The sequence below is a fragment of the Sminthopsis crassicaudata genome, chromosome 1, assembly GCF_048593235.1.
Source record: "Sminthopsis crassicaudata isolate SCR6 chromosome 1, ASM4859323v1, whole genome shotgun sequence".
NCBI classification, from domain to species: Eukaryota; Metazoa; Chordata; class Mammalia; order Dasyuromorphia; family Dasyuridae; genus Sminthopsis; species Sminthopsis crassicaudata.
The window spans coordinates 175,996,479-176,023,543 of NC_133617.1; the positions used below are offsets into that span (position 1 = coordinate 175,996,479).

Sequence of the window (27,065 nt, forward strand, 5' to 3'; positions counted from 1 at the left end):
TTTTGTAAAGATGTCATGTAGTTTTGAATTATACAAATCTTTCTCTTCTCATTAAGTAATTGGAATTCCAAAGATCTGCTCTTGAATTTTTCTTAAATTCCATTTGAGACTATTTTTCTCTTAGAATAGTATAGATCTGAAAAATACATTAAAAGTCCTTCACTGTTATAGTTTCTATCATTTCTTCCTACATTTCAACAAACTTTTAAGTTTTTAGATACTGTTATTAAGTGTTGATAGTTGATAGTGATTTGTCATCAATATTGCCTTTAAATATAACTTCCCCTTTCTTCATTATTTTGTTCATACATTCTGTAACTTTACTTGGAATCATGATTCTGTTTTGAGTTAAGCTGAAAATATAAAAGATTTAGCTCCATCCCTTCCTTTGAACTTGAGTGTTTCACTTGTATTATTTGTAAACAATATGTATAGTCAATTCCTGCTTTCTAATCCATTATTGTACTCTTTCCTTTTTTGATTCAATTGTCAATCTATTGTCTTGTACTTGGATTTCTTCTTTATTCCTGACCTCCCTCTTTTTAGATAGTAAAAGGGAAGAAAAAGAGTTTGTCTGAGTCTTTGTAATCTTGTAAGTGAAAGTCTGTTTCTTTCCTATTGCAGCTTTTCTTTCCCTTTACTTGCCTCTGATCCCAAGTTTTACTCTTCCTTTTCTTTTAATTTCCTTTTCACATGTCTTCAGCATTTAAGTTTGCTTATGACTATTGTCTTCTCGCTTATACCTCCTTTATTGCTGTCTTTTCCCTTTTCCCTTTTGAGTTTAATGTATTTCTATACTGAAATCCCTGTGTAAAAGAGAAAGATAGGTAGGAAGCAGGTGTACAGATGAAGAGAGGGAGAAATAAGTAATTATGTTTAAATTTCCTTTATCCAAATGAGATGAAAGTGAGGTTTACATGATATCCATTTCCCATCCCATGCCTTCTTCCATGAGGATGTACTTTTCATTTTACATAACTCTCTTATGCAAGTGACATCCTTCCCTTGTTTCTCTTCTCTCAAGAAGATTAAAATGGGCAAAACCCACTACAAACTGTCATTTTAACCTTTCACTATTACCCTCAAGTATGTTGAGGTTCTGAGAAATCATTTGTTATTTATCCCTCTATTAATGAGTAGACAATTCATGTCCACATATTCCTTTTCAATTGAACAAATGTTTTACCTCATTTTATTTCTCTTGGCACCTGATTTCCATTTTCAAATGGCTACTCAGCGCTGACCTTTTCATCAGAAGTATTTGGAAAGCCTCTATCCAATTAAAGAGCCACTTTTTTTCCTTTAGCATTTATCTCTTACTTTTTGGAACATATAGGCTCTTTGTGATCCATATTGCCTCACCTTGATATCTGAACTACTTTGTGGTTCTTTGTATTTTTTTTTTTCTTTTGATCTGAAAGCTCTTCATTTTCACTATTTGTTTTGGGATTTCTTTCCAGAGAAATCATGGCATTCTTTCTATTTTCACATTGTTTTCTGAGAATTTTTTTTTTTTTAAATATTAAAGGGGCACTGTGACTAGAGATAGAGGATGGACTCTTTATTATTATTAAACTATTACTTGAAACTGTCTATTATGAAACTTAACAGCTGAATGAAAGGTAAATAATTTTCTCTCTAAACTCTGGCCACATTTGTTTAGTAGATCCAATTTCTAAAGGAAATGGACCATCATTTAGGCAGACTTGCCCAGATGTTTTCTTAATCTCATCTTAAAACTGACAGTATTTAATAAGGTTGAATTTCACTCTTGCTTCTTATAACTGGGAATATCACTTAACAGAGGTTGAATTTTACTGTTACTTTTGTAATGATTAGACTAGTATTAGGGATGGTATTGTTATCTCTCAGTGCCTAGAAAAGTGTTTATTTTTCAAGATTAGGTCTCCCTATTTCATTCAAATTGGAAGCACAAGCACTACTCATGGGCTAGGTTCTACTCTGATCAGCATAAGGATTTGACCTCCATTTTCCAAGTTGGGACAATTTGCCCATATTTGGTGATCTCCATTCCCTAGGATAAACCATAACAATGACAAATTTAAAATTCAAATAACCTATTGATTTGTTCCACTGTGGCTCAAAACTCCTGAGTTTACGAGACCTGATAGTCACCTGTTTCCCCAGGGAATATGAGAATATATGCTCTTTGCACATAGCGACATATAATCAATTTTTTTTAATGAAAGTAGTTTTAATAGAGAAATCTTTTAAAGATAGATATTAACTTTGGGTTTTACTTGTTTCCTTTATTTTTCTTTCATTTTTTTTCCTATTTGTCATATTAATTACTTAAACTTTGTCTTGATCAAATAGGTCAGCATTTTTCTGCTCTTTTTCACAAAATGGTTTATATTTGTATAGACTTGGAGAAGCTCTGAGAACTGCCATGTAGGTTATCACACTTCACCTTTACCTCTCACCAGCCTTGGGTCTATACTTTACCACATCTACATAATGATTACATATTTAATTGACATGGATTAAAAAGCAGAGATAATAAAGAGTAGTGAGCAAAAAGCTGACCTGAGAGGCAGGAAAACAGGTTTTGCTCCCACACTTGGTCTTGGACCTTAAGCAAGGACAGGACTCTCATGGCATCTCTTAAGAGGGTGGGCTGAACTGTTTTAAGAGAATAAATTGTAGAAAAGTATGCTTATTAGAAGTTCCTTACACCAATGAAATCAGAAGTCCAAGCAAGGAAAAGAATTTTAAGAAAGGCAGAGCAACACCAGGAACATCTGGGTAATAGTGTTCTCAGCTATTCTAATGAGTATAAGTGAGTAATACAAATGAGTTGCTAATAAGCACTGATGGAAGTAATTTTCATTCCTGGAATTCCTTAAGCTAATTATGGGGGAGGGGGAGAGAGAGGGAGAGAGAGAGAGAGGGAGAGAGAGAAAACAATCTGATTGTCATACATGCATTCTAGAAAAAAAAATATAAGATATTTATGACACTAAGTAAAATAACATTTGATATATATACACATATCAAATATTTTACTTAATGTCACAATCATTTTGCTCAGGACACCTGGATTAAATGACTTGCCTAGGATTCTGAGGATGTGTCACAACAAGCGAGGCTTCCCATTCCCAAACCTGGTCTCTGCCCCCTGTGCTTCTTTGGGGGGAAAGGGCATATAACAGTCATGTTTGAATATCTGAATATTGAATATAGGCACTTTTCTAAAACTATACGAAGTTGCAGAAAAGATGTTGCTCTACATTGGTGGAGGGAGTTTTCTTATACTGGTGAAATCACAGGTCCAACCTCAAATGCTATAATAATAATTATTTGGAAGAAATACATGGTTTCAGTTTGGTACACCATGTTTAATTTCAATATTCTTTATTCTTGTTTCAGGTTTCACTTCTCAGGGCCCTGTGGCACCACTATCCCTGAAGCACTTGCCTGCCATGAATCTGAAAAAGATTAATTGTAAGCATGAGGAAAAAAATTTGATTCATAAGTACTAAGCTACAAATACTTAAACCCAAAAGGAGATGGGAGAAAGTGTATGGGGGGAAAAATTATAAAGAGAGAAAGGCCCCTGGTCCTCAGAACTGGAAATGTAACTAATCAATAGATATTCTTATGGTCAGTCACAATGATGATATTAAAAACTGTCAAGAAAATAACGCATTACATTTGTGTTGTTCTGCAACCTGATTCCCAAATGATTATGGGATGTTTTATAGTTGTGGTAAAAACTATTTTCATTTATCTAGATTTACAACATTTAATTTATCTATAATTCTAATAGTATTTTTTTGTTTCTAATATAAACATAAGGATTTCCTTGGTTAAAGCATTGCCTTTGCTCAGTTCTGATGTTTACATAAATACCTTGGCAGAAAATAAATTGACTGTAATTTGTTGTATAGAGAGAGAGCTTCACCCAAAATATTTTTGTAGTGGTATACTTTATTATTTTTTTCTGTTAAAATACTTAAATGGTGTGGCACATTCATACTCTCAGCCTTTTTTATAGTCTAATAGATTACTTTCATAGTCATCCTTGATTTTTTCCTTTTCACTCTTACATGCACTAATTTCCATATCCTGTTGCCTCCTTTCATAACATCTGTGGAGGGGTTTTTCATGATAGGATCTGAGAGTACTCCAAGATTATTGTCTGATTCCCCTCCCTCATCTTTACTCTGGGATTACTTCCAAACTAGCTAGCTGCCTTCCTTCATTGTACTAAAACAAAGCTATCAATCTTAAGAAAAAAATCTATCTAGGTGCATTTACCTTAAATATTTTTACCTAATTTAATTATTATTTTTCCTTAAAAACAAATTTGAGAGTGGTACTCCAAAACTCATTAAAATATTTTAAAATAAGATGAGTTACTAGATTTACTTCAAGCCTCAGAAATTCTCCTCTGCAATCTTAAAATGATTAACCTCCTAGAGTTGGGGGTAACTAAATGAAATTAGGGTTAACTGAGGTCTAGTGGCAGGTTTGGGGTACAGGAAGTCAAATAGAGCTCCCCTGCAACCCCTTTGGATTCAGCGCAAGGATACAGAGTTAAATGAGGTCTAGTAGCGGCAAAGAGTCCCCTGTAAAGGAATTTACAGACTCGAAAACCTAGATAGATAAAAGAGGTTTATTATGGGGCTTAGAAGTAAGATTAAAGTCTAGTTAGTAAAAGGTGTTAGGTAAAGAAAGGAGGGCACCAAAACCAGTGTTCCAGTGGGCAGAGTTGGCATGTTTTGACCCTCTGCAAAGAGAGGGCTCCAGTCTGGCTCTTTTATAATGAGAGATTTAGCTAAAGGGGCCTGTGGGTAGAAATCCAACTTGGTTCCATGCCTGGGTTTTAGCAAGGGCTAGAATTTGCTAGGTGGGGATTGAAAAACCTGAGCAGATCATTAAAATGGGGGCTAGGTCAGCCCAAGTTGGCTCAGATCCGATAGGAGTTGTGAGAGCCCAGATATCTCCTAATGTAATTCAAAAGGGTGCTTTTGACCAGGATTTGTGAATCAAAGGTCCTAGCTTGAATTGATCAGCTAGGAGGGGCTGGGAATCAGAAAGGAATAAATTGATCTGAAAGGACTAGCTTAAAGGGACCACAACCCTCATCATTCTTAATGATTAATCTCCAGAATTCCAAGATCTAGGAAAATAACTTTAGAAATTCTATAAACTCTGATTATCTAACTTCATTTCTGTAATTCCAATGTGGTCAAGATGGGAATGACAGGAAAAAGTGTGTCTTGCAGGATTTTTTTTCCCTTCATAATTTATTTCCTGTGAAAAGCCTAAAGTGAGAGTCAATAGGACATTTGCTTTAATCTTCCCCAATATTCTAAACTCTTTGGCTATAGCTTTTTAGCTGTTTTTCTGGCTGGCTACATTTTCCCTTTTAGAAATCTTTCAAGGTAACTGAATCCACAAACAATACAAACATGATACAAGACAATATTTTACATTTTACAATGACACAAAAGTAGAAATGAAACAATAAAACACACATAGAGCATAAAGAAGAAATCTCTTCTGGGGGAGATGGACAAATCATTACTTAAAGCTGTTCAGCAAAAGCAAAAATTCATCTAATTATAAAGATCTTTCAATGACTAGTCTTAATTTCTTTTATTTGTAATAATGATAACAGTTGAATTAGAACTAATACAAATTACCAATTAAATCTCTCAAAAATTTGTTTGATGTCACATAATTCAATTTAAAGGAATATATGTTGAGTATTGCCCCCCCCTTCTTGATTTTTAAAAGATGAATTGGTGTATTTGGGCCATGGCCCCAAGGGGACTCCCCCTTACCTCCTCATTCATAGAGTAAGGGAATGAATCTTTTTCAGATGTTTTTTGGGAGAGATGGCTTGCTTTTACATGCAAATCTCTGATCTGAGTGATACAATTCTAATTGTCCAAGAAAAGAGTTTGGACATTGCTTTAGAGAACATAAATTTAGTTTTCTGCCTTTTTTTTTTTTTTTTTTTTCATTCTTCAATTTGGTTATTTCTTTAACATACATTAAATTAATTTTGGCTTCTCATTTGGTAGGTTTGAGTAGCCATTTATTAAAAGCATCCTACTCAGGATATTTTCATCAAAACAATTTGTAAAGGTAATTTAATTTATCCCAATCAAAAGCACCCCAGATTGTCCATCTATGATGGGGACCATGTTAGGTTAATTTCTGCCAATTCATTAAATATCTGCAGATTTCAGGCCTGTAATATAGAGACATATGGTTAGCCACTATCCCAGTTAGAGGGGGTATCTTCAGTGCCTTTGGCACTGTTCCTTTTGGCAAATAGGCTTACTCTGTGTCCAGTACATCTGCTTGAGAAGGTAACTCATAGAATCGAGGGTACTCTCACTGATGAAACTTTTGAGTGGAGTAGTAAATAGTTCCAATCCTACCTGAGACTTTGTCACTTAATGTAGTATTCTGATTGGTTTTCTGGTGGTCTTGTAGCAGCCTTTGTTTCAGAAGAGTAATCACCTAGAGAATAGCCAGGTGTTAAGTCTAAATTTTTTGTCTCCTTGCCTGGGGCCAGGACTAGCTTGGTCTTAGTGGAGGAAATGCAGGACTGGCCAGTGTGGTGTGAAATGGAGTAAATCTGGCTGAGTTTGTCCCAGCTTATATGCTTTATTATAATTACATTATCATAGGTGTCAATTTTGTAGAACTATATTAAGCACTAAGTACATGTACTGAACTACCATTCAGTTCATAATCATTGTCTTATCAATTCCACTGAGTTAGCACCTTATAAGAATCCTTGTTTTAAGTACAGAGTTCTGGCCCATAACAATCTAACATCTGTCATACTCAGTTATTTCATCTGTAAAATATCTTCCCCATGCCTATCCATGTCACCCCAAGCAGGATTGGATGTATAGAGTTTTCTGCTTGCCAGTTGTTTGAATCCCAAGTAAAATCATTTGTTTTATTAAAAATGATCTATTTAGGAACCCTAGCATAATAAAGTTCAGGTGATTTCAGAATTACCTAGTTGTTTAGAAAATTTTTTCAAAATATCCCACAGTGAAGGAAAGTAGCTTATAAGAACTTCAGAGAATGAAAAGTCGGCTACAAGTTAGAAATATGAAATAGCTTTTAACAAAACACTATTTATCAATTAGACTACATTATGAGTTTATCCTAGCTGTATGAATTGAAAGACCAAGAAAGCTTCAGGAATAGGTGGCCATGTCAGAGCCTTTGAGAGTATATATAGAACTACAATTTGTTTTATTACTGCCTCAATGACAGTGGGGATTCATTTTTCAGTATGAGGTTTTTTTTTGCATGAGTGAGTTCATGTATATACAAAATGTATTAACAGTGGATAGTAATAAATACTTCTCTGTCCTATTAGCAAAATGTGTTGAATGGCATTAAAAACTTTCTTTGAAAGCAGTTCCAAGAATTTACCTGGAAAATGTGGGGTTCTGATAGAAATTCAACCCGAACAAAATGAATGATTTAGCAGATGAACTTTTAACTCTGCTACTTAGAAAAAGGGGAGAAATGGTTAATTTTGAACTGAACTCAAATCAGTTCATCAAATAAACACTTTATAAGTACTTACCTTGTGCCATACTTTAAAAAAGTTAATACTATATTATGTATACACTGACACATTAACCCACTTATGCAAAAAAGAAATAAAGAAAAAAGAAGGAAAGGAAAAGGAAAAAGTCTTCAAGTAACTTACATTCTGATGGAAGAAGACAGCACACCAGGAAGTTGAATGAGGGGAGCGGACATGAAGGGAAGAAAGGATACTAGAAAGGAAGAATGATGGAGAACTGTAGCCAGGTGGGAAATGAAAGAGTTGGCTGGTGTGGGCTTCCTTCTTAAAAAGTTCTGGAAAGGAGCTCAGCACCCTTTAATAAGGGGGGGGGGGAGGAGAAGGGGTGAGGACATTGAGGAGGCATGAAACTCAGTAAAACATTTGCCCATTTGCTTTCTATGTAAAAAAAGTGTTATTGCTAAATATTCAAAGACAAAAACAAAATTCAAAATATTATAAAAGAAATTTCAAAAGAAGTATGTACAAATAACTGAAGGGAAGAAAACATCAGATATAGCGGACACCTGATCTGGGTCTTGAGAAGCTAGGATTCTAGGAGGTATAGTTATGACATTCCAGGCATGGGAATTATTTGTTACAAAGGAAAGCAGGCAGGAGATCCACCTGTGCTGGTTGGGGAACAGCTCAAGCTAAGCTGAGGAGAAAAAAAAAAGTGCCTGAAGGGAAAGCAGAAAATAAAAATGGAAAAGTAGTTGAGAGAGGTAATGGTGGGGGGGAGGGCAATAAAGAATTCAGTTGTTTCTTGGGAGGTGTAACATTCTCATGTCTAGCAGAAATAAAACAATTAGGGGTCCAGATCAGAGAAAATGAAGGCCAGAGCTGTGGGAGGGCGGGGAGAGAGTAAGCTGTGTGAGAGGAGAGGAGACTTCTGGGAAAGGTAAAAGACGAAAACACTTGGTAATTGACTCGGGGAGGTGGGTGACTGGAAGGATGCTAGTGTTGTAGAAAAAGGGAAGGACATTTTGGAGAAGGGTTGAATCAATTAAGACGGGGAAGAGTTAATCATAATAGCTACCAGTTATAAATTGCCTACTATGTGCCAGCCCATTTTATAGATGAGAAAATTGAGTTAAATAGGTTGAGTCAATTTGAACTCGGGCCTTCCTGAATGCTCTTAGTAGGCATACTATAAACTGTGTTGCACAGGTGTTTGAGCAAAGGAGAAAGATTCTCTGTAACATCATCATGCCTTAAATTACTACAGAACATTTTTAAAACTCAGAATTTGAAAAAACTTAAAATTTTAAAACTTCAATCTCACGGGTTCCACAAAAACAGACAGCACCGTAGTTTGCTAATTCCAGGCTTAGCGGCACTTGAATCAAATGATAAGTTCATAAAAATTGGCTGGGTTGTGGAGGGTAGGGAAAGCCAGACAAGTAAATTTGCATACAACCACTTACCTTATGGGCCCTCTTGCCGGGAAGAGCGCAGGCGCAAATCCAAGTTAGCGCTTATCAAGCAGAGCCGAATCTTCCAGGCCTGTTGGCGGCGGTAGCGGCGGTAGCGGCGATAGCGGCAGCAACTCCCGTGCATCTCCAGTGTCACGTGACTTCCTCATTATCTCCCCGGAGCTATTTCCGGGTTGCGGGGCGGGTGGTAGAGAGGAAAATGGTTAACCTACGGCCGCGGGGACCTCGCCGCGTGTTGCCAATCGGGCCGGTGGTGGACCAAGAGGACGAAAGAGAAGAGTCAGACTCAGAAGAGGAGGAGGCGGACTTGGAGTTCCCCGATGGCGGCCCCACAATGGAGACAGTGGAGGAGGAGGAGGAGGAAGATGAAGATGAAAATGAAGCCCCCGAAGAGTTGACGTTTGCCAGCGCCCAAGCGGAGGCCAAGAAAGACGAGCGGCGCCTGCGGGACGCTCTGCTCAGGTAACACCTCGCCTCCTGACCTCGCCTCCTCCCCCCCAACCCCCGGAACGGCGCGGACTCGAGGAGGGGGGAGGGGTCGGCGCGGGCACCTGGTCCCGCTCCCCGCGCGCCCTCATCTCTCCTGGCCTTTCTCCCCAGGGACAAGCAGCTTCTGAAGGAGAAGAGGAAGCGACGGGAAGAGCTGTTCGCAGAGCAAAAGGTCAGGACTCGAGCGGAATCCCGGTGATTTTCTTGTTTTCCAGGGCCTGGGTGCCTCCTCCCCAGCCCCAGCTCGAGACCACTTGAACGGGGAATTGCGAATGCCGAGCAGTGCGAGTCCGTCCTGGCCCCGAGGCTCCCCACGGCGCCCCGTCTGGCTTCCTTGGAGGCCTGTTCCCCCCTGCAGACGGCCCCTTTTCTCCTGGCTGCTCCCTGCTTTCTAAGGAGGCGTGTCCCCACTTCTCCGTTTGTCCACCTCTTTATCTTGCATCCCTCTTCGATGGGTTAGCACCGCCCTCGGTTTCTAGTCTTCTAAAAGTTCTAGCGTCCTCCTCGGTGGTGTCTGTTCTGGGGGAAGTGTTACTGACAGAAGTGAAGCAGAGTGAAGTATTACTCGTACTTAGCTCTGGCCTGGTCGCTGTTCTAGGTAGATTGCATTTGGTAGATTTCAATGGAATATGCCTTTTGTTTACCAGAAATGATATGGTTGAGATGCTGGTGAGACTACTGACTCCCCCCCCTACCCTCTCTGTATTCCTGTTATCTGATATGTCTAAATTTGGGCATTTTTAGCCTTTCTTAGCAGATATAAGCAGTATACTCAGGTGAGAGATTAATCTCACCACACCCACTCCATATATTTAAAGGGAGTATATGAAACGAGGATTCTTCCTCTTCCACAGTCTTTAAAAAGCATTATTTACCTTGGAGTGATCAGAAACCATAAATATTAATAAGCAGGTGAAAATACCCATTAGACTGGTTGCTAAAAATCTTTCTTCTCTAGAAATATAACACATTCTCTTATTTTAGAATTTACATTTCAAACATTAAGTACAGCATGAATAGGGAGCAGAATTTTTGGTGAGTGCTGTTAAGAATTCAGCTAAAGTGTTGATGATGACTAGGCCAAACCAAGTTATGAAAGGATTACCATTCAATTATTACTGAATCTCATTCAGAGACTGAGAATTTAGGTAGGTCACATTCCTGGAACTGTTGTAGGAGATGATATCCGTGGCAATATTCATCTCAGTTATTTTGCTTTCATGAGTTAACAGAATCATAAATTTAAAGCTAGTAGTGATCTGACAGGTAGCCTAGACCAAAGCCTCTTATTTTCCAGATGAAGAAATTAAGAGGTGAAATGGCTTGCCCATAGTCACTCAAGTCACACATAAGGTCCTCTTGATTCTAAAATGGCACTTTTGATTATATCATTCATTGGAGTCAAAGCTTTGACTAAACTATCTTGCCAAGTAATTATCTTAAATACCTCTTGATTGTTCGGTTAGTGTTCTTTGTTCTGGATGACCAAAATGACATCTCTGTGATAGTGAAGTTACATGTAAAATCCGAATGTGGCTGATCAGACTTATATGTCCCAGGGCAGTTCTAAAGTCCTTGAGATCTTAAGAGTGTCTTTTTACCACCTTTTCTAACCATTGTGTATGGGCTTGTGTGAATTCTCATAAAATAGCCTATATTTGGCCTTTAAACATTAGGCTAGCCCAACAGTTATGTTTTTTTCAGTAGTATTTGAATATTTGGCTGTTTATTTCGAAGACTAACCTTTGTATCTGATATCTTATTCTACGGGGTGATCTTCAGAATCTTCTAAGATAATTCAGTAAATATCTCTAGTAATTTTATTTTTTTTCCTTCCAAGAAAAGAAAACTACTTCCTGCCACTCTTCTAGAAGAATTAACTGCAGCTCCCCAGACTATGTAAGAAATGGGTTTTGCTGACTTCGTTTTCTTTCTCATATTTCATTCTTGAGATGCAATTAACAAGTTTAGTACTGCTCTGGTACAATTCTATAGTTAAAGAATACAGGACTTGTCATTAAAAAGGTCTTCAACTATTTTAAACTAATGGGGTAAACTCCATTCCTTTACAAACTAAGAGGAAATACTCCTATAAATCATGCCCTCTTTTTCTTACCTGATTTCTCCTCTCAAGTATGTATATTGAAAATATTTAGATTCTATTGTGTTATATGTTAAAGTATATGCCAAATACAATTTATGTACACATATCCATACAATTATTTTGTTGCATAAGAAGAATCAAACTTTGAAATGGTGTACAATTAACCTGTGAAGGAAATCAAAAATGCAGGCCGACAAAAATAGAGGGATTGGGAATGCTATGTAGTGGTTAACTTTATGTGAGGAGTCTTGATTTGCATTAAAATTATTGAAATTCTACTAATATAATCTCAAATTTCAAAAGTTTGACCTTTAAGTTACTCCTGCTTAACCTATTTATTTTCCGGAAGTGACAAAATACAAAACCTAAAGCCCTTTTCTGACTTTCACTTCTCCAGCTTTACATACATACCGATCCTTCTTAATTTTAATTAAACCAGTTTCCTTGCTATTCCCTGGACACTATACCCATGTACAGGTGATCCTTTCTATCTGGAAGTACCCTCCCTTCCTCCCATCCCCTAGGAGAATCCTTAACTTTCTTCAAAGCAGTCCTACTGAACTTTTGATCCACCTTAAGTCATTACTTTTTCATTGAATTACTTTCTGTATACTTAGCTTCACACGTTATATTCCACAAAGAGAATTTAATTTCCAAGGAGAGTGACTGTTTTTATATACCTAATGCCTTAACACATGGTGGGGAGGACCTTGGGAGTCATACTTTTTTTTCCTAAAACTGATTGAGGGGGCAGCTAGGTAGCAGTGGATAGAGCACCAGCTCTGACTTCAAATCTGCCCTCAGACACTTAACATTTCCTAGCTGTGTTACCCTGGGTAAATCATTTAACCCCAATTGCCTAGGGGGAAAAAAAACACAGGGGGGAGGGGAGAAGGAACTGATTGAAGTTCTAATCCTGTGGAACTTAATTTTGTTTTACTTTTTCCTTCCTTAGTAGAAAACATAAAATATTGCAAGATTTTTGCAGATGGCAAGAGTCATTCTAATAATTTTTTTTCACTTTTATTAGAATAAAGGAGTCATTACCCAGATTGGGAAAAGGTATGAAATATTGTGATTACAAATTATGTCACTTCTAAATAAATAAATTCTATTTATAAATAGAATTTTTATAAGATATAATGTTTATAATATCTTATAATATTTATAATAATTAGTAATTAAATTAGTGGTTGCTTTTATAATGTTTATGAATAGAATATATTTATATATAGAATGAATAGAATATTTATAAATATTTGTTTATTATTAATATAATATATTATATAATATATATTATATATTTGTTTATTATTAAATATTTGTTACTTCCAAATCAATAGAATAACATTAGCAGACTAATCTGTTATTATCTATTGCCTCTTTTGCAATTAATGTAATTGGCTGGGAAAAGGGGAATGTGTTTTCTATTCTAACTATCTTGTTAAGAACGTGGGTACCCAAGGATTGTTGTATATGTGGGAAACCACTTGTCAGTTTTGCTAAAATTTTGTAGGTAAATGGCAGGGAATAAGAACATTGGATCCAGACTTGGGTTTTTAACTGCATGACTCTGGAGAAGTCACTTAAATGGTCGGTTTTTTAACATATATCTCAAAAGGACTGAGAAAGAAATATTTGTAAATGCTTAACAGTGCTTGACCTATAGTAGACATCTTATATATTCATTCTCTTTCATCTTTCTGCCTAGGCAATACAGAAAGTGAGAACCAGGAGAAAAAAGAAGAAAAAATGTTTCGTACACGGTAATAAGCTCCTATTTTACTGAGGACAATATTGGAATTTTCTAAGTAAGCTGTTTTAGGAAAGTATTGTTTTACAATATAAGTAGATTTCCAAAACTTGATCCATTGCATCAAATGATTATTTCTGATGTTTGAGCTCAGTGGGAGTTACAAAACTTTGAGGTGCAAGGGTTTTTTAACTCCCAATGCAACCTCAAACCCTGTAACTCTGGGCATGTCAAATAACCTGTTTGCTTCAGTTTCCTCATTAGTAATAATCCCATTTAATTTCCAGGGTTGTTACCAGAATCACATGAGATAATTGTAATAAGCCATTTAGCACATAATAAAAACTATAAATTTTAGCTTTTGAGATATAAACCAACTTATGTGTGAATATCAGTGTTTTGGAGTTTTTTTTGAACATTCAATTTTTTGTTGTGGTTAACAGTGTAAAGAAGAGGTACGTGGCTTGTAGACTAAAGGACCAAGATCTAATAGACTTAAGACAGCAAGCAGCCAAAGGTTTCATACAGAAGTATTTATATGGTCGAGGGAGCAACAGAACTACTGGTAACTTGATTTCACCTTGATTTGCCTAATTAACTTACTTTTGACCAAGGAACAGAAAATGGTAATTTTTTTTTTCTTTCAGTAAACCAATTTCTTTCCCTTGACAACAAGAGATTGCCAGTTAAAAAACCTGCAGTCCAGTTTGTGAATAATAATTGGGGTAAGTTAATAATTTCAGTTAATAATGAAAGATTAGCAGTGCTAAACAGATTTTAAGTGAAGTCAAGACAGGAAAAGGAGAGTCCAAATTATATATTTTTGTGGACACACAGGGTATCCTCACCTCCAACAAATTATATTGTCACAGCCCATCTTGGGAAGTTGTCTGAGGTTCACATTGTCATTGTCAGATATGGGCTTCAAAATCCAGATGTTTCTTGAATTTTATATATATATGACGACATGCATGCTTATGCTTCACCCAAATGGTAGCTCTAGTTTTTAAAATGAATTTGATTTACATATTTCTATGGGAATTACTTAAAATGTAAAAATATTCTTAGTTGTCATCATTTGTTTGTTTTAGGAGCAGAGAGAAAACAAAGTGCTAAGAAGTTCAAAAAACAATGGATGCATAAAAAGAAGCTGGCTTCCAGAAGACCAAATATCACATAAATCCCCTTTTAAAAAATGTTAAAGATCATGCAGAAGTTATTAAAACTACTTTGCTGTGTTTTAGAACTTGTTTTTTTTTCTTTTTAGAACTGTATGCTTTATTTCCATTAATGTACTAAAGTCTTTTTATCTAATAAGAATGGTCATTCTGAAATGACTGGACAGATTTATTGAAAATTAAGAAGGGCAGAAACAAGAACAGCTGACAACAAATACCAATCAGGGAGTAAGCTCTTTTCTCAGTGTGGTTTCTGCCACCTTTACTGTTATTGACTTTCTGGCGACAACAGGTACTTGAGAATGTTATTGTTGCAATGCTGGTCTACCAGCAAAAAAACCATGAGTTATAATATGAAATGAATTCCGAAGGGCCCTTTGAGCCCATTAAGTTCATATTGGGTCTGAAACATTTGAACTTAACTTGCAGAGAATGCCAACTTAACATTTTTCAAGAAAGCAGCTAAGTTCAAATGTTCTTGCATATTCTCTGCAAGTTAAGACTTTAAGTCTTAAGAACGAGTTCTCTAGAGCTTATAAATTAATTCAGTGACTGAAATTCAGCTTGAAATCAAGATGGGTCAGTTTTCTTCCCACTATGCCATGCTCCAAAGGCTTTCTTTCACAGCTTTAGTATAAAAAGACAAAAGAAACTTGAGGGGGGAGAGGACTGAACAGCAGAGCAAGAAGGGATTTTCTGGGAAAAAATACCTTCAGTACCAAATACCATTATTCTTATATTGTATATTTTATTATATTGTCAAGGTAATAGGCCTACTTAGGGCAGCTAGGTGACATAGTGGATAGAACTTCATCCCTAGAGTCAGGAAGGACCCAAGTTCAAATGTGGTCTCAGACACCTAACACTTCCTACCTGTGTAACCCTGGATAAGTTACTCAAAACTCCAATTGCCTCAGCTAAAATAAAATAAAATGGGCCTGCTTTGTATCTTGTCAGTTTAACAGAACTGCTCTGAAATGAATAGATTACCTTAGTCCACAGAACTCAATAGCTAGATGCACAAAGCTTTCATTTCTTTAAAAGCAACTGGAATAAACAAAACAAGAATATAAGCATGTTCTTAGTCTAACTTGAGTATTGTCAAATACAGACTTAGATGGAGACTTGTCTTTTGGTATAACCCATCCTCTCTTGAATTTCCCATTTCTCCGTATTTCTGGCTTATTTAAAGTCTTTCCCCCTTCAAACTTTAGGTAATGAACTCTTTAGAGGCCACTGAACTGATGAACTAGCAATCCTAAATTTATACTGCTCCAATAATCTTATTGGCTTATAGCCAAAGTATAAGCAGCATTAATATTCTAATTTAGTTTTACTTTGCTTGTACCCAATTTTAGTTTTATAATTTAAAATTAATACAACTCTAATATCTGTAGAAGTAAATTTTTAATGGCTGGTTAATTATATCACTACATTTTATTGCAATATAGTACTCATGTAAGCACTTAAAAATGGAAGGTGTACAAAGATTAAATTAAGACACTGTAAATTGACTAAATATTTGGTTTTTTATATAAATAAAGGTCGTAACCACACTGTTGACATGTAATACTGTTATAATACAACAGTTAAACTTGTGAGTCTACAACAGAAGTTGTCTGCAGTTAAACAGGAAACAAAGTTGAAAAAGACCATGTTAAAACAAAACTACTGGGACTAACAGGTTGGGATTGTAAGTAGCAACAAACATATTCACTCAGCTCCTGAGTATTTCAAGTTTTACAGTACACATTAAAAATGATTTCTTCCATCAACACTATAAATCCAAACTGTCAGGTGTTTATGCACTTTGCAAATTACACTGATTGATCGCTAATAATGGGAGCAGGGGGGGGGTTGGAAAGTCTCCCAATTTGAAGTTTACATCACCCACATGCTAACACAAACACAACTTGTTCTATAGTTCCTTCCCCCACCACCACCACCCCCCCAACCCAAAGAAGCAGAATTTTGGGTTTGTTTTTTAAAATAATTTTTAGAGGATTTGTAATGATCAAATTTTAATATCTGAAATTCAGCAATATTTTTAACTCTTAGACAACTAAGAGGTTAAAGATGGAAAATAATTTCTCCTAACACTAAGTTAGAAAATCATTTGCATCATGCTGTAAACTAGGAAGCAATGTAAAGCGACAAAGACCTGTCCCCAGTACATAATTTTAAAAAAATCTAAATTTCAAATCGGCAGAGCTGGTCTACTTCCATGTTGACTATATGCCACAATATAAGTCTGAGCTCTTAAATGCATAGCTAATGAAGATAGTCTTCTACTGTGGCAAATGCACAGGATCCAATTCCTGATCGGGCCATCAGTCCTAGACATTGTGTAGCTTGTCCCATTGCTAGGGCAAGTGGAGGTTGCTTTGGCAGATTGTGAGTCTCTGGAGGAAAAGAAAATTCAACAATGGAAAAAAAATTAAAAAATTTTTAAAGGATATGTTTAACCAAGAAATATGTTTTATCAATGCAAAAGCATTTATTAAGCATAAACAATGAAAAAATAATTATACCAGGTACTGGAAATAATGAGGAGGGATAGTTCTGATTCAGTGAGTACCTTAAGTAAAGGCAGAGTACATATTAAATATACTGAATATGATTAGCAGCAAGTAGGATTGTTCAGAGTGGCAAAAGCATATGGCTTATGTAGTCAAGATTGCAATCTTTGTGTTAACAATGAACAAATGAGATTATCCTTAATTACAGTTAATTTTGAAAAGTAATTTCTTGCACATTAGTTATTGTATGAACATACTGTATGGCTACATAAGATTACAGAAAATGCAAATCTGGTGTCTCAGAAGAACAAAAAATTTGTTGGGAATATATCATTAAAGAAAAGGCTCCTAGAGAACTAATTCAATATTCAACATTTCATTTTTCCTTTCCATTGAATTTATTAATTAATGAGTTCTACAATTAAAGTCCAATTTAACATCTTTCTTCCTTATAAAGTGGGAAGTTCTACTTAATTGAGCTTGACTAATCAGGACTCTTTTAATATTGGACATGGCTAACATGGGTCTGTAATTGGCCCTTTTCTGGAACAATTCTACTTGGTGATCCCACTAGTTCAATTATCATCTCTATGCAAATGATAGAGCCAGCCAGGTGATAGTATAATAGAAAGAGAAGTTCAGTTCAATTCTGACCGTAGACATTTATTATATCTCTCTGGGCAAGTACTTAACCTGTCTCCCTCAGTTTCCTCATCTGTAAAATGGGAATTAACACTAATGTGTTCTTCTAACCTCCAGATATCACCAACTGACACACTATACTAAATATCCCACAAACATCCCAAATTCATTATGTCCAAAACAGAATTTATAATTCCATCTCCATACTCCTAATACATTCCCTCTTCTGAACTTAATAACAAAACTTAAATCCTATTAAAAATTAGAGCACCAATATCTTCCAAGTCTCACAAGCTTGTAGCTCATTGCTATCCTCTACTCTCTACCTGAACTCACTTCACATATCTAGTCAACTATTGCTAAATCTTGTCATTTCTACCTTCACAACATCTCTCATGTTCTTTTCTCCATGACTGGTGAAGGCCCTCATCACAATTCATGCCTGGACTATTACAATAATCTTCTGATTTGTCTGGGTTCTACCCCTATCCATACTACACTCATAACTGCCAAAATGATTTTCCTAAAAACAAGTGTGACTATCAGCACCGTCATTGCCCCAGCCCCACTCCCAATTTAGCTCCAATGACTATTACCTTCAGGATCAAACTTTCTTAATCTTAAGTTCTGTTAAGTCCTTCACATTCTAGCCCCTTCCTACTTTTTCTGTTAATACATTCCCTTCCACATATTCTAGCCTTGTTTCTATTCCTTGAACATGATGCTAGGTAATAGCTCCTGCCTTTTCACAGGCTGTCCTCCACACTAGAAAGACTTGCTCTCTTCCTCACCTCTATCTCCTAATTTCTCTGACTTCTGTAAGACTCATCTCAAATTGCATCTACTGGGGAAAAAAGGAGGACATCAAAATCCTATAAAAGAAAATGTTGAAAACTATCTTTACATGTTATTTGCAAATAAACAAAACAAAAAAACCCCAAAAGGTGCAAAAAATTAAAATCAATTGTATGCTTAAAAATTTTTTGCCACATAGAGAGCAAGAGCATGAGTGCATTTATATGCATACAGTTGTCTGAATATTGGAGTTCCCATTATAAGAGTCTTCTTACTTTGTTTCTCACCTGCTTAGCAAATAGTGAACACTTAATAAATTCTTTATGAAGAACTTTAACAATCTGTAACTTTAAAAGAGTGAAGTGCACAAAAAGGTACAGTGTACACTATTTTTAATTTTAATTATTTTTCTTAATTTCATCTGGCCTAAGATTGAGATGAAAATGTGATTGAAGTCAAATTAAAAGATAACAAGGTTAGCAAATAATTTTCTAATACTCCCAGATATGCTCCCATGTATTTGCAGGGGAGGATGGGAGAGCGGGTTCTTTCTTTAGTTATGTCCAATTCTTCATGACCCCATTTGGGGTTTTCTTGGCAAAAATACTGGAATAGTTTTCATTTCATTCTCTGGCTCACTGAATTACAGATAAGGGAACTGGGGCAAACAAGGTTAAGTGACATGCCCAAGTTCACACAGCTATAAAGTGTCTGAGGCCAAATGTGAACTCAGGAAGATGGTTCTTCTTTATTCCACATCCAGCATTCTATCTGCTGCAATAACCAGCTGCCCCTCCCAGCATCCGCTGCACAAAAATTCAAGGGAATCAATTATGGCCTGTATTTTGTTTTTACTTACCTAGTATTGCACTGTTCAGAGCTGAGCAAACAGGTTCTCTTTGTATTGGGTCAAGTTGGTTTCCAACTGGACTGCTCCAGGGATCTGAATAAGCAAGCAAACTGAATGCATCCTGTTGAGACAACAGTAATGAGTTCACTTTTCAATTCCTTTATGACCTAGCTACTGTATAATATCAGTCCCCAAACTGGCTTAAGAATACAGCAAGGTAATTCATTTAAATTGAGCTATTACTCAAATATACATATATATGAAAAATAGCTCAAATTAAATGAAATATATATATATATATATATTTCATTTAATTTGAGCTATTTTATATATATATATATAATATAAATAATTATATATATAAATATATATATATTTATATATATATACACACACACTTAATGAGCTTATTTGCTAATAAGTAAAATGACAAATGAAATATTAATTCATAATACAAGAAATGTCATAAGGTAACAGAAAGGATTAACATTAAAAAATAATCACTTTTGATCTGGAGGACTTCATGAAGCAAGGTTATAACTTTATCTGGGTTTTAAATGGTATGTAGGATATTGAAAAATGGAAAGTAAAGAGAACAGTGTTTGTTTTTTTCTCACAGGGTACAGAGAAGGAATGAAGTGAGTGGGGATGGGATGAGAGGGGATAAGATAAAATTATATTAGCTCCTTGAGGAATTTATTAATGAGTTCTACAATTAAAGTCCAACTTAAACATCTTTCTTCCTTATAAAGTGGGAAGTTGTTCTACTTAATTGAGCTTGACTAATCAGGACTCTTTTAAAATTGGACATGGCTAACATGGGTCTGTAATTGGCCCTTTTGCCTCTTTTTGTATCCCTAGCACTTATTTTAGGGCCTGGGCCAGCACTTAAATGTTTAATGATTTAATAATATTCCTGATAAAAGTTCTAGTAGACAAAATATATATAGGAAACTGATATAAATACATATGAAGTAGTAGTCCCAATAGATAACCAAAGAATATGACCAGAAATTTATTTTTCAAAAGGAGAAAGGTAGTTATAAACAATCAAGTCAAAAAGATAGTTCCCTAAATACTAATAAGAAAATTAGAAATTAAAGCAACTTCATTTCACTTTATAACTAAATTAGAAAAAAATGACAAAATATCACGATGGTATATGTTGGAGTGGTTATAGAAAGGCAGGGACATTAATATACTTTTAAAGCCTCAATTATACTGAAAAAACAACGTATAATTATTGCTAAGAACAGTTACTAAGGTCTACACTCTTTAAATCATTAATTCTATTAACTAATCATGAATCCCAAGGAAGTCACAGGAAGAAAGGTCCCATATACATAAAAAATATTTACAGTTGTGTGTTTTACAGAAAAAGAAAAAAAAAAAAAAAGAAAGAAACAATAGGAAACATATGTATAATGCATTATTGTGACATAAGAAATGGCAAATATGATAAATTCAGTAAACATTAAGACTTAAGCTGAGGTATGACAATGCAAGCAGAACTAGAATAAATTCCACATTGAACCTATCACAAAACTCAAATTTCTCCATCTTAATATTCACATATATGTTGTGAGCAACTATCAAAGGTCTTACTAATATCTATTATAAAATATGATTTGATATATTCCTAATTTACTAGTCTAATAATTGAGGTGTGTTTTTTTTTTAAATGAGCACAAAACTTGTTCATGGTGAACCACATTAGTTTCCACAATATTCAAATTGTCAAGATTTTCTGAACTGGTTCCATTTCTTTTTAATTGTTTATGTGTTTTTGTCCTTTTCCCCCATCAGAAGCTCCTTTAAAAAAAAAAAAAAAAAGGATCTTGTCTAATTTGTTTTTTGTTTTTTTAAATCCTCAAGGTATGTGTAGCACCATGTTCTACACATAGTAAATGGTCAATAAGATAAGATTACAATCAATCAATATCACAGGGCTATGAGTTCATTCCCCAAAGCCAAAGTTTTTCATGGTTAAATATATCATATTAAACAATTAGCAAGAATTAGGTCCAAATTCAATACCAACAATAAAAATAAATAAATAAATAAATAAATAATCACAATCTTTTCTTACAGAACTGATTCATCTCTGTTGTAAATTTTTAAGAGATTAAAATAATTTTTTCCAGACAAAACAAACTAAGGTTTAAATACATAATTTACCAAAGAAAACCACAAAGTCAATCATATTCATGGCTGCTCATAATGATGCCTAACAAACAAGAGTTGTTTCAAGCAAAGTCCCTAAAAAATGTATAGTATCAGAATGGAAGAAGGGGGAGGCATAAAGAAATAAACAACAAATACTTAGATAGTGCTATGAAATAGTCATCTTCCTGATTTCAAATACAGCCTTCAGACTTTGTCCTTTGGCTGTGTGACCCATGAACCCGGTTTGTCTCACTTTCTTCACCCCCTTTGCCAAGAAAACCCTAAGCAGGCTCACAAAGTAAGATGTGACAAATACCTTAACACAAAACACACAAAGCACTTTGACACCTTTATTTGGCTTTGGCCTCATGGCAACTTGTGAGGTATTAAAACTGTCCATTTTCTAGAGTGTGGACCTTTGATGCCTGGGTGTTGGAACTGCAATGTGAACTGACATCTGCCTTCCTCTAAGCTGATCTCCCCACCAGGCCAGACACCTCTCCTTAGAAAGGTTCAAAGTCTGGCTCTGTAGTCTGATGGTGGGGGAAAGTCACTTAACTGTCTCTGATCCTCCATTTCTTTAGGTAAAAGATGAGGGTGGAGAACTAGATGGCTTAGCAGGTACCTTTCAGTTCTAGATCCAACATCCTAAAAATTCAAAATGAACAGCTGGCCAAGAAGCATGGTTTGAGAATGCGATCTGGACTTCTGTAACATGGTTCAGAATACATAAGTAGTAATAAGATTCTTGACAAGAAATGATATGGGATAAAATATACCTTAAAAAGGTCCAGGAAAAAAAAAACATGTATCACTCAAGTCTTGTGAGAAGCTAAAAGAACCACAAATTGAGAGGGGAAAGGGATGGGGAAAACTGCATGAGTAATTTTAACAATTCTGGGACTAGAAAGTAGTAAGTATGACATAGGAGAAAGAGCACCAAAAAAAGGAATCAATATCTCATGAAACAACAAAGAAGAAAACAATAAAGCCTATGGCTTCAAAAATTTACATACAAATACAGACAATATCCTAATTCTGAAAGACAAATGTAATAACATATCACTAAGAATAGGAGGGATATAATTCCTAACTAAAATATGACATTGAAAGGGAACAGAATTGTTCAAAGAAAGGATGAGACAAGAAGGGTACTCTACTATATGTTTAAAAAAATACATATTTATATGAGGAAATTCAAGAGAATGATATAGTGGAGAATAGTTAGATATGCCAATCCAGAGTAGGAAAAAAAAAAAAAAAAAAGTGATACCATTATAGGAATAAACTACAAACCACCTGAACAGAAGAGGAATTAAATAAAGAATCTAGGAACCATCAGAAGCCTTCCACAGAAATATATTTCAATAAAGGAATATTTCAACTATTTAAAGACATCTGTGGACACAATCTCCCTGTCAAAAACAAAGAAGTTAACTGATGTGACTTGCCTTCATCATTCAATTCAAGAAATACCTTTTAAAGGAATTAGTCATGTATAGGAGATAACAAAAACAAAATAATCTTTCCCTTAGAGGAATTTACTTTCTACTAGGGTGTAGCATAAAGAATTTATGAAATTTTCATTCTTTAAAAAAAAAAAAAAAAAAAAAAAAAAAAAACTGGTAAAGGGAACTGATTTCTGAAGTAGACAAGACAGTAAACTAAAAAGTAACTAATCATTTCTATTATACTCCAATGATACACACAAAACAAGAAAGGCATGTGTGTAATATGGAAAAGCACACTGGATTAAAGAAAAACAGACCTCAAAAGCTTCCAGTGCCTAAGGGTGCAGGGGTCCAGCCTCTGAAGAGGATTCAGGGGGTCGAGCAGGAGGAATAGGGTCAGTATCAAAGGAAGACAGGAGTTGTGGGGTAGTTTAAGAAAGGAAAAGATGGAAGTGATGTTCCACTTCTCTAAGGCTCCTTCAGGCTTTATTTTATACTATCTCATGATCATATAATTTTCTTTAGGTCAACATAGTCTTCAGACATGTGTCTTAACTTCTTGACCTTTATATGTTACTAAATTTGACATTTAATATTTGAGTAAGTTTCTTTATGGTTAAGTGTTAATTATTGATTACAGGGGCAGCTAGGTGGCGCAGTGGATAGAGCACCAGCCTTGAATTCAGGAGGACTGGAGTTCAAATCTGGTCTCAGACACTTAACACTTCCTAGCTGTGTGACCCTGGGCAAGTCACTTAACCCCAGCCGCAGGGGGGGGAAAAATTTGATTACATTGCTGGAAGCCAATAATAAAAGGCAAATGTTATACAAGGTTAAATGTCAGTGAATTATGTTAGTTTATTTATGTTTTCTTTGTCAATTCTATGGATTGTTTGATTCCTGACTTAAAACCATATATAGGCATTTAGGGCAATTCCTAGTTACACTTTAACCATCGTTTGGTTCCTAGATATATTGATCTTTTCTGAGTCTAAATAGGTAAACACCATTATTTCCTAGACCTTTGGATTCTCTGCCATAATGATAATGCTTTCCACGATGTTCTCTCCTTTATCATTTGTCTCAGTGAGAGATTAGTTTTATTAGGACAGAATATGCATGTGGAATAATTTCTAGTTAACTTGCCCAAATTTTCCTTGTCACCAGACTTTTTTTTTGATAATGTTTAGTACTTTAATCAAGCCAATTACAAATAATATAGGAAATAGTAGTCCACTAATGAGAATCATAGAAGGAAACGTTCCTGCATGCGTGCTGTGCACATTTGATTTCAATGCTGGGCTTTGCTTAGAGACTGGCGGCTTCCAACACAAAGGAAACTTTGCTCAAGGAAGATATAAACTCAAGACTGAAAAAGAGCAAAATGAGTGCAACGAGGAAGACAAAAAGGGAGTTTTTTGGAAGAACTAACCTCAAAATACAGAAAACCAAAACAAACTCTCAAAAAAAAAAAAAAAAAAAAATTCCCCCCCCCCTCTTTCTGAGGCTGGGGTTAAGTGACTTGCCCAGGGTCACACAACTAGGAAGTATTAAGTATCTGAGATCACATTTGAACTCGGGTGCTCCTGAATTCAAGGCTGGTGCTCTATCTACTGTGCCACCTACCTGCCCCCCCCCAATTTTTTTTTTTTTTAATATAAAGGTATAATATAGAAAATGAAAGGAGGGGAAAGGGAAGAAAACAGAAAATGAATACAAATGACAAATATAGTCCTACTGGTATTATATAACACTAAAGCCAAAAACAAAGCTGGCAAAGAATGCTAAGGCCAAGAAAATGGTTTTTTTCAAACTACACACAGAAAAAGTGGAAAACTCAATAAAAAATAGTGCAGGAGTAAACACAATGATAATGAGTAAAAGTCAGAAAGCTAATTTTATACTTTTGTTTAAGGAAAATGATCTTAAGTCTGAGAAGTAAACAACAAAAATGGTTAGCATGAAGTAGGAACTCAAGGAAAGATAATGAATCAGAACCTAGACACTGAAAAGGCTAACATGTGATAGCTGACATCCATAAAAGAGAAGGGGATACAGAATTAGAGAAAGTTGTACTACTTTATTTAAAAAGCGGGAGGGGAAGGGGGAAAGAGGCGAATAGGGTTAGATTCTGCAAACTATGGCCAGTGAGCTTGGATTTTTATTTCTGACTATAGAACTGTACATAAGATGTGCAAACTTTAGAACATATTAAAAAAAAATGACATGAGCATTTAGACAAATATTGATCACTAAAAGTTATCATAGTTTTATCAAAAACACTTCATATCAGATTAACACAGAGTAAATAAAGGAATGTACTATATTTGTATGTCAGCAAAACATCTGACAAATTCTCTCCTGCCAAAGTTTCTGCAATGATATACAGTAGATAGTGAATTTGGAGCTAGGTGAATGAATAGATTCAAAGAGTAGTCATTGAAGTCAATATCTACTTGAAAGGAGAATTCTGTACTATTTAGCATTTTTTATTAATGACTTAGGTAAAGAAATAAATCATACTCTTCAAATTTACAGATAACACAAAGTGAGAAAGGGGAGAAAAATGGATTATCTAGTTTTTTAAATAGAGATTTAGAAGCTACCATATTAGGCAAAATCCTAGATAAGATATATTTGTTCTGTACATAAGAATGTTTGCATGTTGTCTCCTTCATTCAACTGTTAACTCCTTGAAAAAGGGGACCTTTTTTAAACTTTTCTTGTATCCCCAGGTCCAATAATAGAAACTTAATAAATGTACACTGATATAACCCAAAACTCAACAATTTATTAGCCACTTACTAGGTGCAAGGGACAATTAAAAAAAATAAAAAATAAAAATTCAAAACCAAAAGTGAGGCAGTCCCTGGCATCAAAGAACTAATATTCCAATGTGGAGGAAAGGGGAGAAAGAAAAATGAATCCATAATTGTAGGTAAGTGAAAATAAAATAAAAATACAGTGATGGGGGAATCAAAATAGCTCTCTTGAAATACATGGCACTTGAGGTGGACAATGAAGAAAGCCAACAGTTTTAAGAAGTAAAAGCAAGGGGCAGCTAAATGGCTGTGTATAGAGTGTAATCCTGAAGTCAGGAGGACCTGAGCTTCAAATCCTGCCTCAGACACTTAATACTTTCTAACTGTGACTCTGAGCAAGTCACTTTTAACTCCAACTGCCTCAGCAAACAAATAAACACATAAATAAATAAAGATAAAAGTGAGGAGGAATTTTCTAATCATGGGTAACAATCTGCCAGGTGGCTGTCACAGAGAATATGTGAGGCAGTTAAAGTGCAATCACCTTTGTAAAGACTGACTGGAATCAGAGAGCAAACTACTATAAATGCCAACAGATCTTGTATTTTATCCTAAAGGCAATGGTATTCAGAACTGAAACTTCTTAAACATTGAGGCTTTATGGTCATACTTAATTACTATAGGAATACTATACTGAGACAGCTTGGAGCAGAAAATCAAGAAATCAACTAAGAGATCATTGTAAAATCTGAAAGTAGGATGGTTGGTGTTTAAACAGAAAGAAGTGAGTAGTGTCAAGATACATGGAGGCAGAATTTCCAAAACTTGAAATTGACTGGAGCTGGGAAATGATAGCTATCACCTAGATTTTTATCTGGGTGACTAAAAGAATCATGTTAGCCATAAGAGAAAGAGATATATTAGGAAGAAGCCTGAAATTGGATGTAAAGATGGTTGGACAAGTTTAAGATGGTAGTATAGGTATGAAGCTCAGGAAAGAATTAAATAACCAGATATAGGAATAACCTACAAATAGATGACAGCTGAATGAATCCATGAAAGCTGCGATCAAAAAGAAACAATGCAGACAAAAAAGGCACAGAGACTTGAGGTATGTCTACATATGAAGCACAAAACAGATAATGTTTCTAAAAAGGAGACCAAGAAAGACCAGTCAGACAGGTACAAAGAGAGTCAGTGGGGGTTAATAAAAACACACTGAAAACAAGAGTATCAAGAAGGAAGGGATGGTCAGGAGGATCAAAGGATATAAAGATGACTGACAAAGAGCTTGAGAAAGCACTTTTCAGTTAACTGGTGAGGATGAAAGTCAAAAGAAAGAAG

General features: G+C 35.3%; 3 protein-coding genes across 12 annotated transcripts in view; 2 read left to right on the top strand and 1 right to left on the bottom strand.

Moving 5' to 3' along the window:
• SIRT5 (sirtuin 5) overlaps positions 1-3,662 on the top strand; it is a 102,252-nt gene extending 98,590 nt beyond the window's left edge. For 8 of the 9 annotated variants that reach the window (XM_074272008.1, XM_074272000.1, XM_074271991.1 and 5 more), the window contains exon 9: positions 3,391-3,662. In XM_074272008.1, coding sequence (XP_074128109.1) covers positions 3,391-3,463 — 73 coding nt within the window. In that variant the 3' untranslated portion in view covers positions 3,464-3,662. Of the gene's footprint in view, positions 1-3,344 lie in introns of all 9 variants that reach the window. The other variant, XM_074272028.1, reaches the window with a different exon arrangement.
• Positions 3,663-8,985: 5,323 nt separating this feature from the next.
• NOL7 (nucleolar protein 7) lies at positions 8,986-14,599 on the top strand. The gene is made up of 8 exons (XM_074272056.1): positions 8,986-9,474; positions 9,613-9,673; positions 11,342-11,400; positions 12,636-12,667; positions 13,317-13,371; positions 13,802-13,923; positions 14,006-14,083; positions 14,450-14,599. Exons 1-8 carry the CDS (start codon positions 9,212-9,214, stop codon positions 14,536-14,538), a joined length of 759 nt encoding a protein of 252 aa, XP_074128157.1. The 5' UTR covers positions 8,986-9,211; the 3' UTR covers positions 14,539-14,599.
• A 1,327-nt stretch (positions 14,600-15,926) lies between these two features.
• Positions 15,927-27,065, bottom strand: part of RANBP9 (RAN binding protein 9) — a 94,857-nt gene continuing 83,718 nt past the window's right edge. For both annotated transcript variants that reach the window (XR_012482866.1, XM_074271957.1), the window contains exons 13-14: positions 19,352-19,463; positions 15,927-16,938 (exon numbers count right to left, since the gene is read on the bottom strand). Coding sequence is in view for 1 of the 2 variants with exons in the window: in XM_074271957.1 (XP_074128058.1) it covers positions 16,808-16,938; positions 19,352-19,463 (243 nt within the window). In the remaining variant the exon portion in view is untranslated. The remainder of the gene's footprint in view (positions 16,939-19,351; positions 19,464-27,065) is intronic.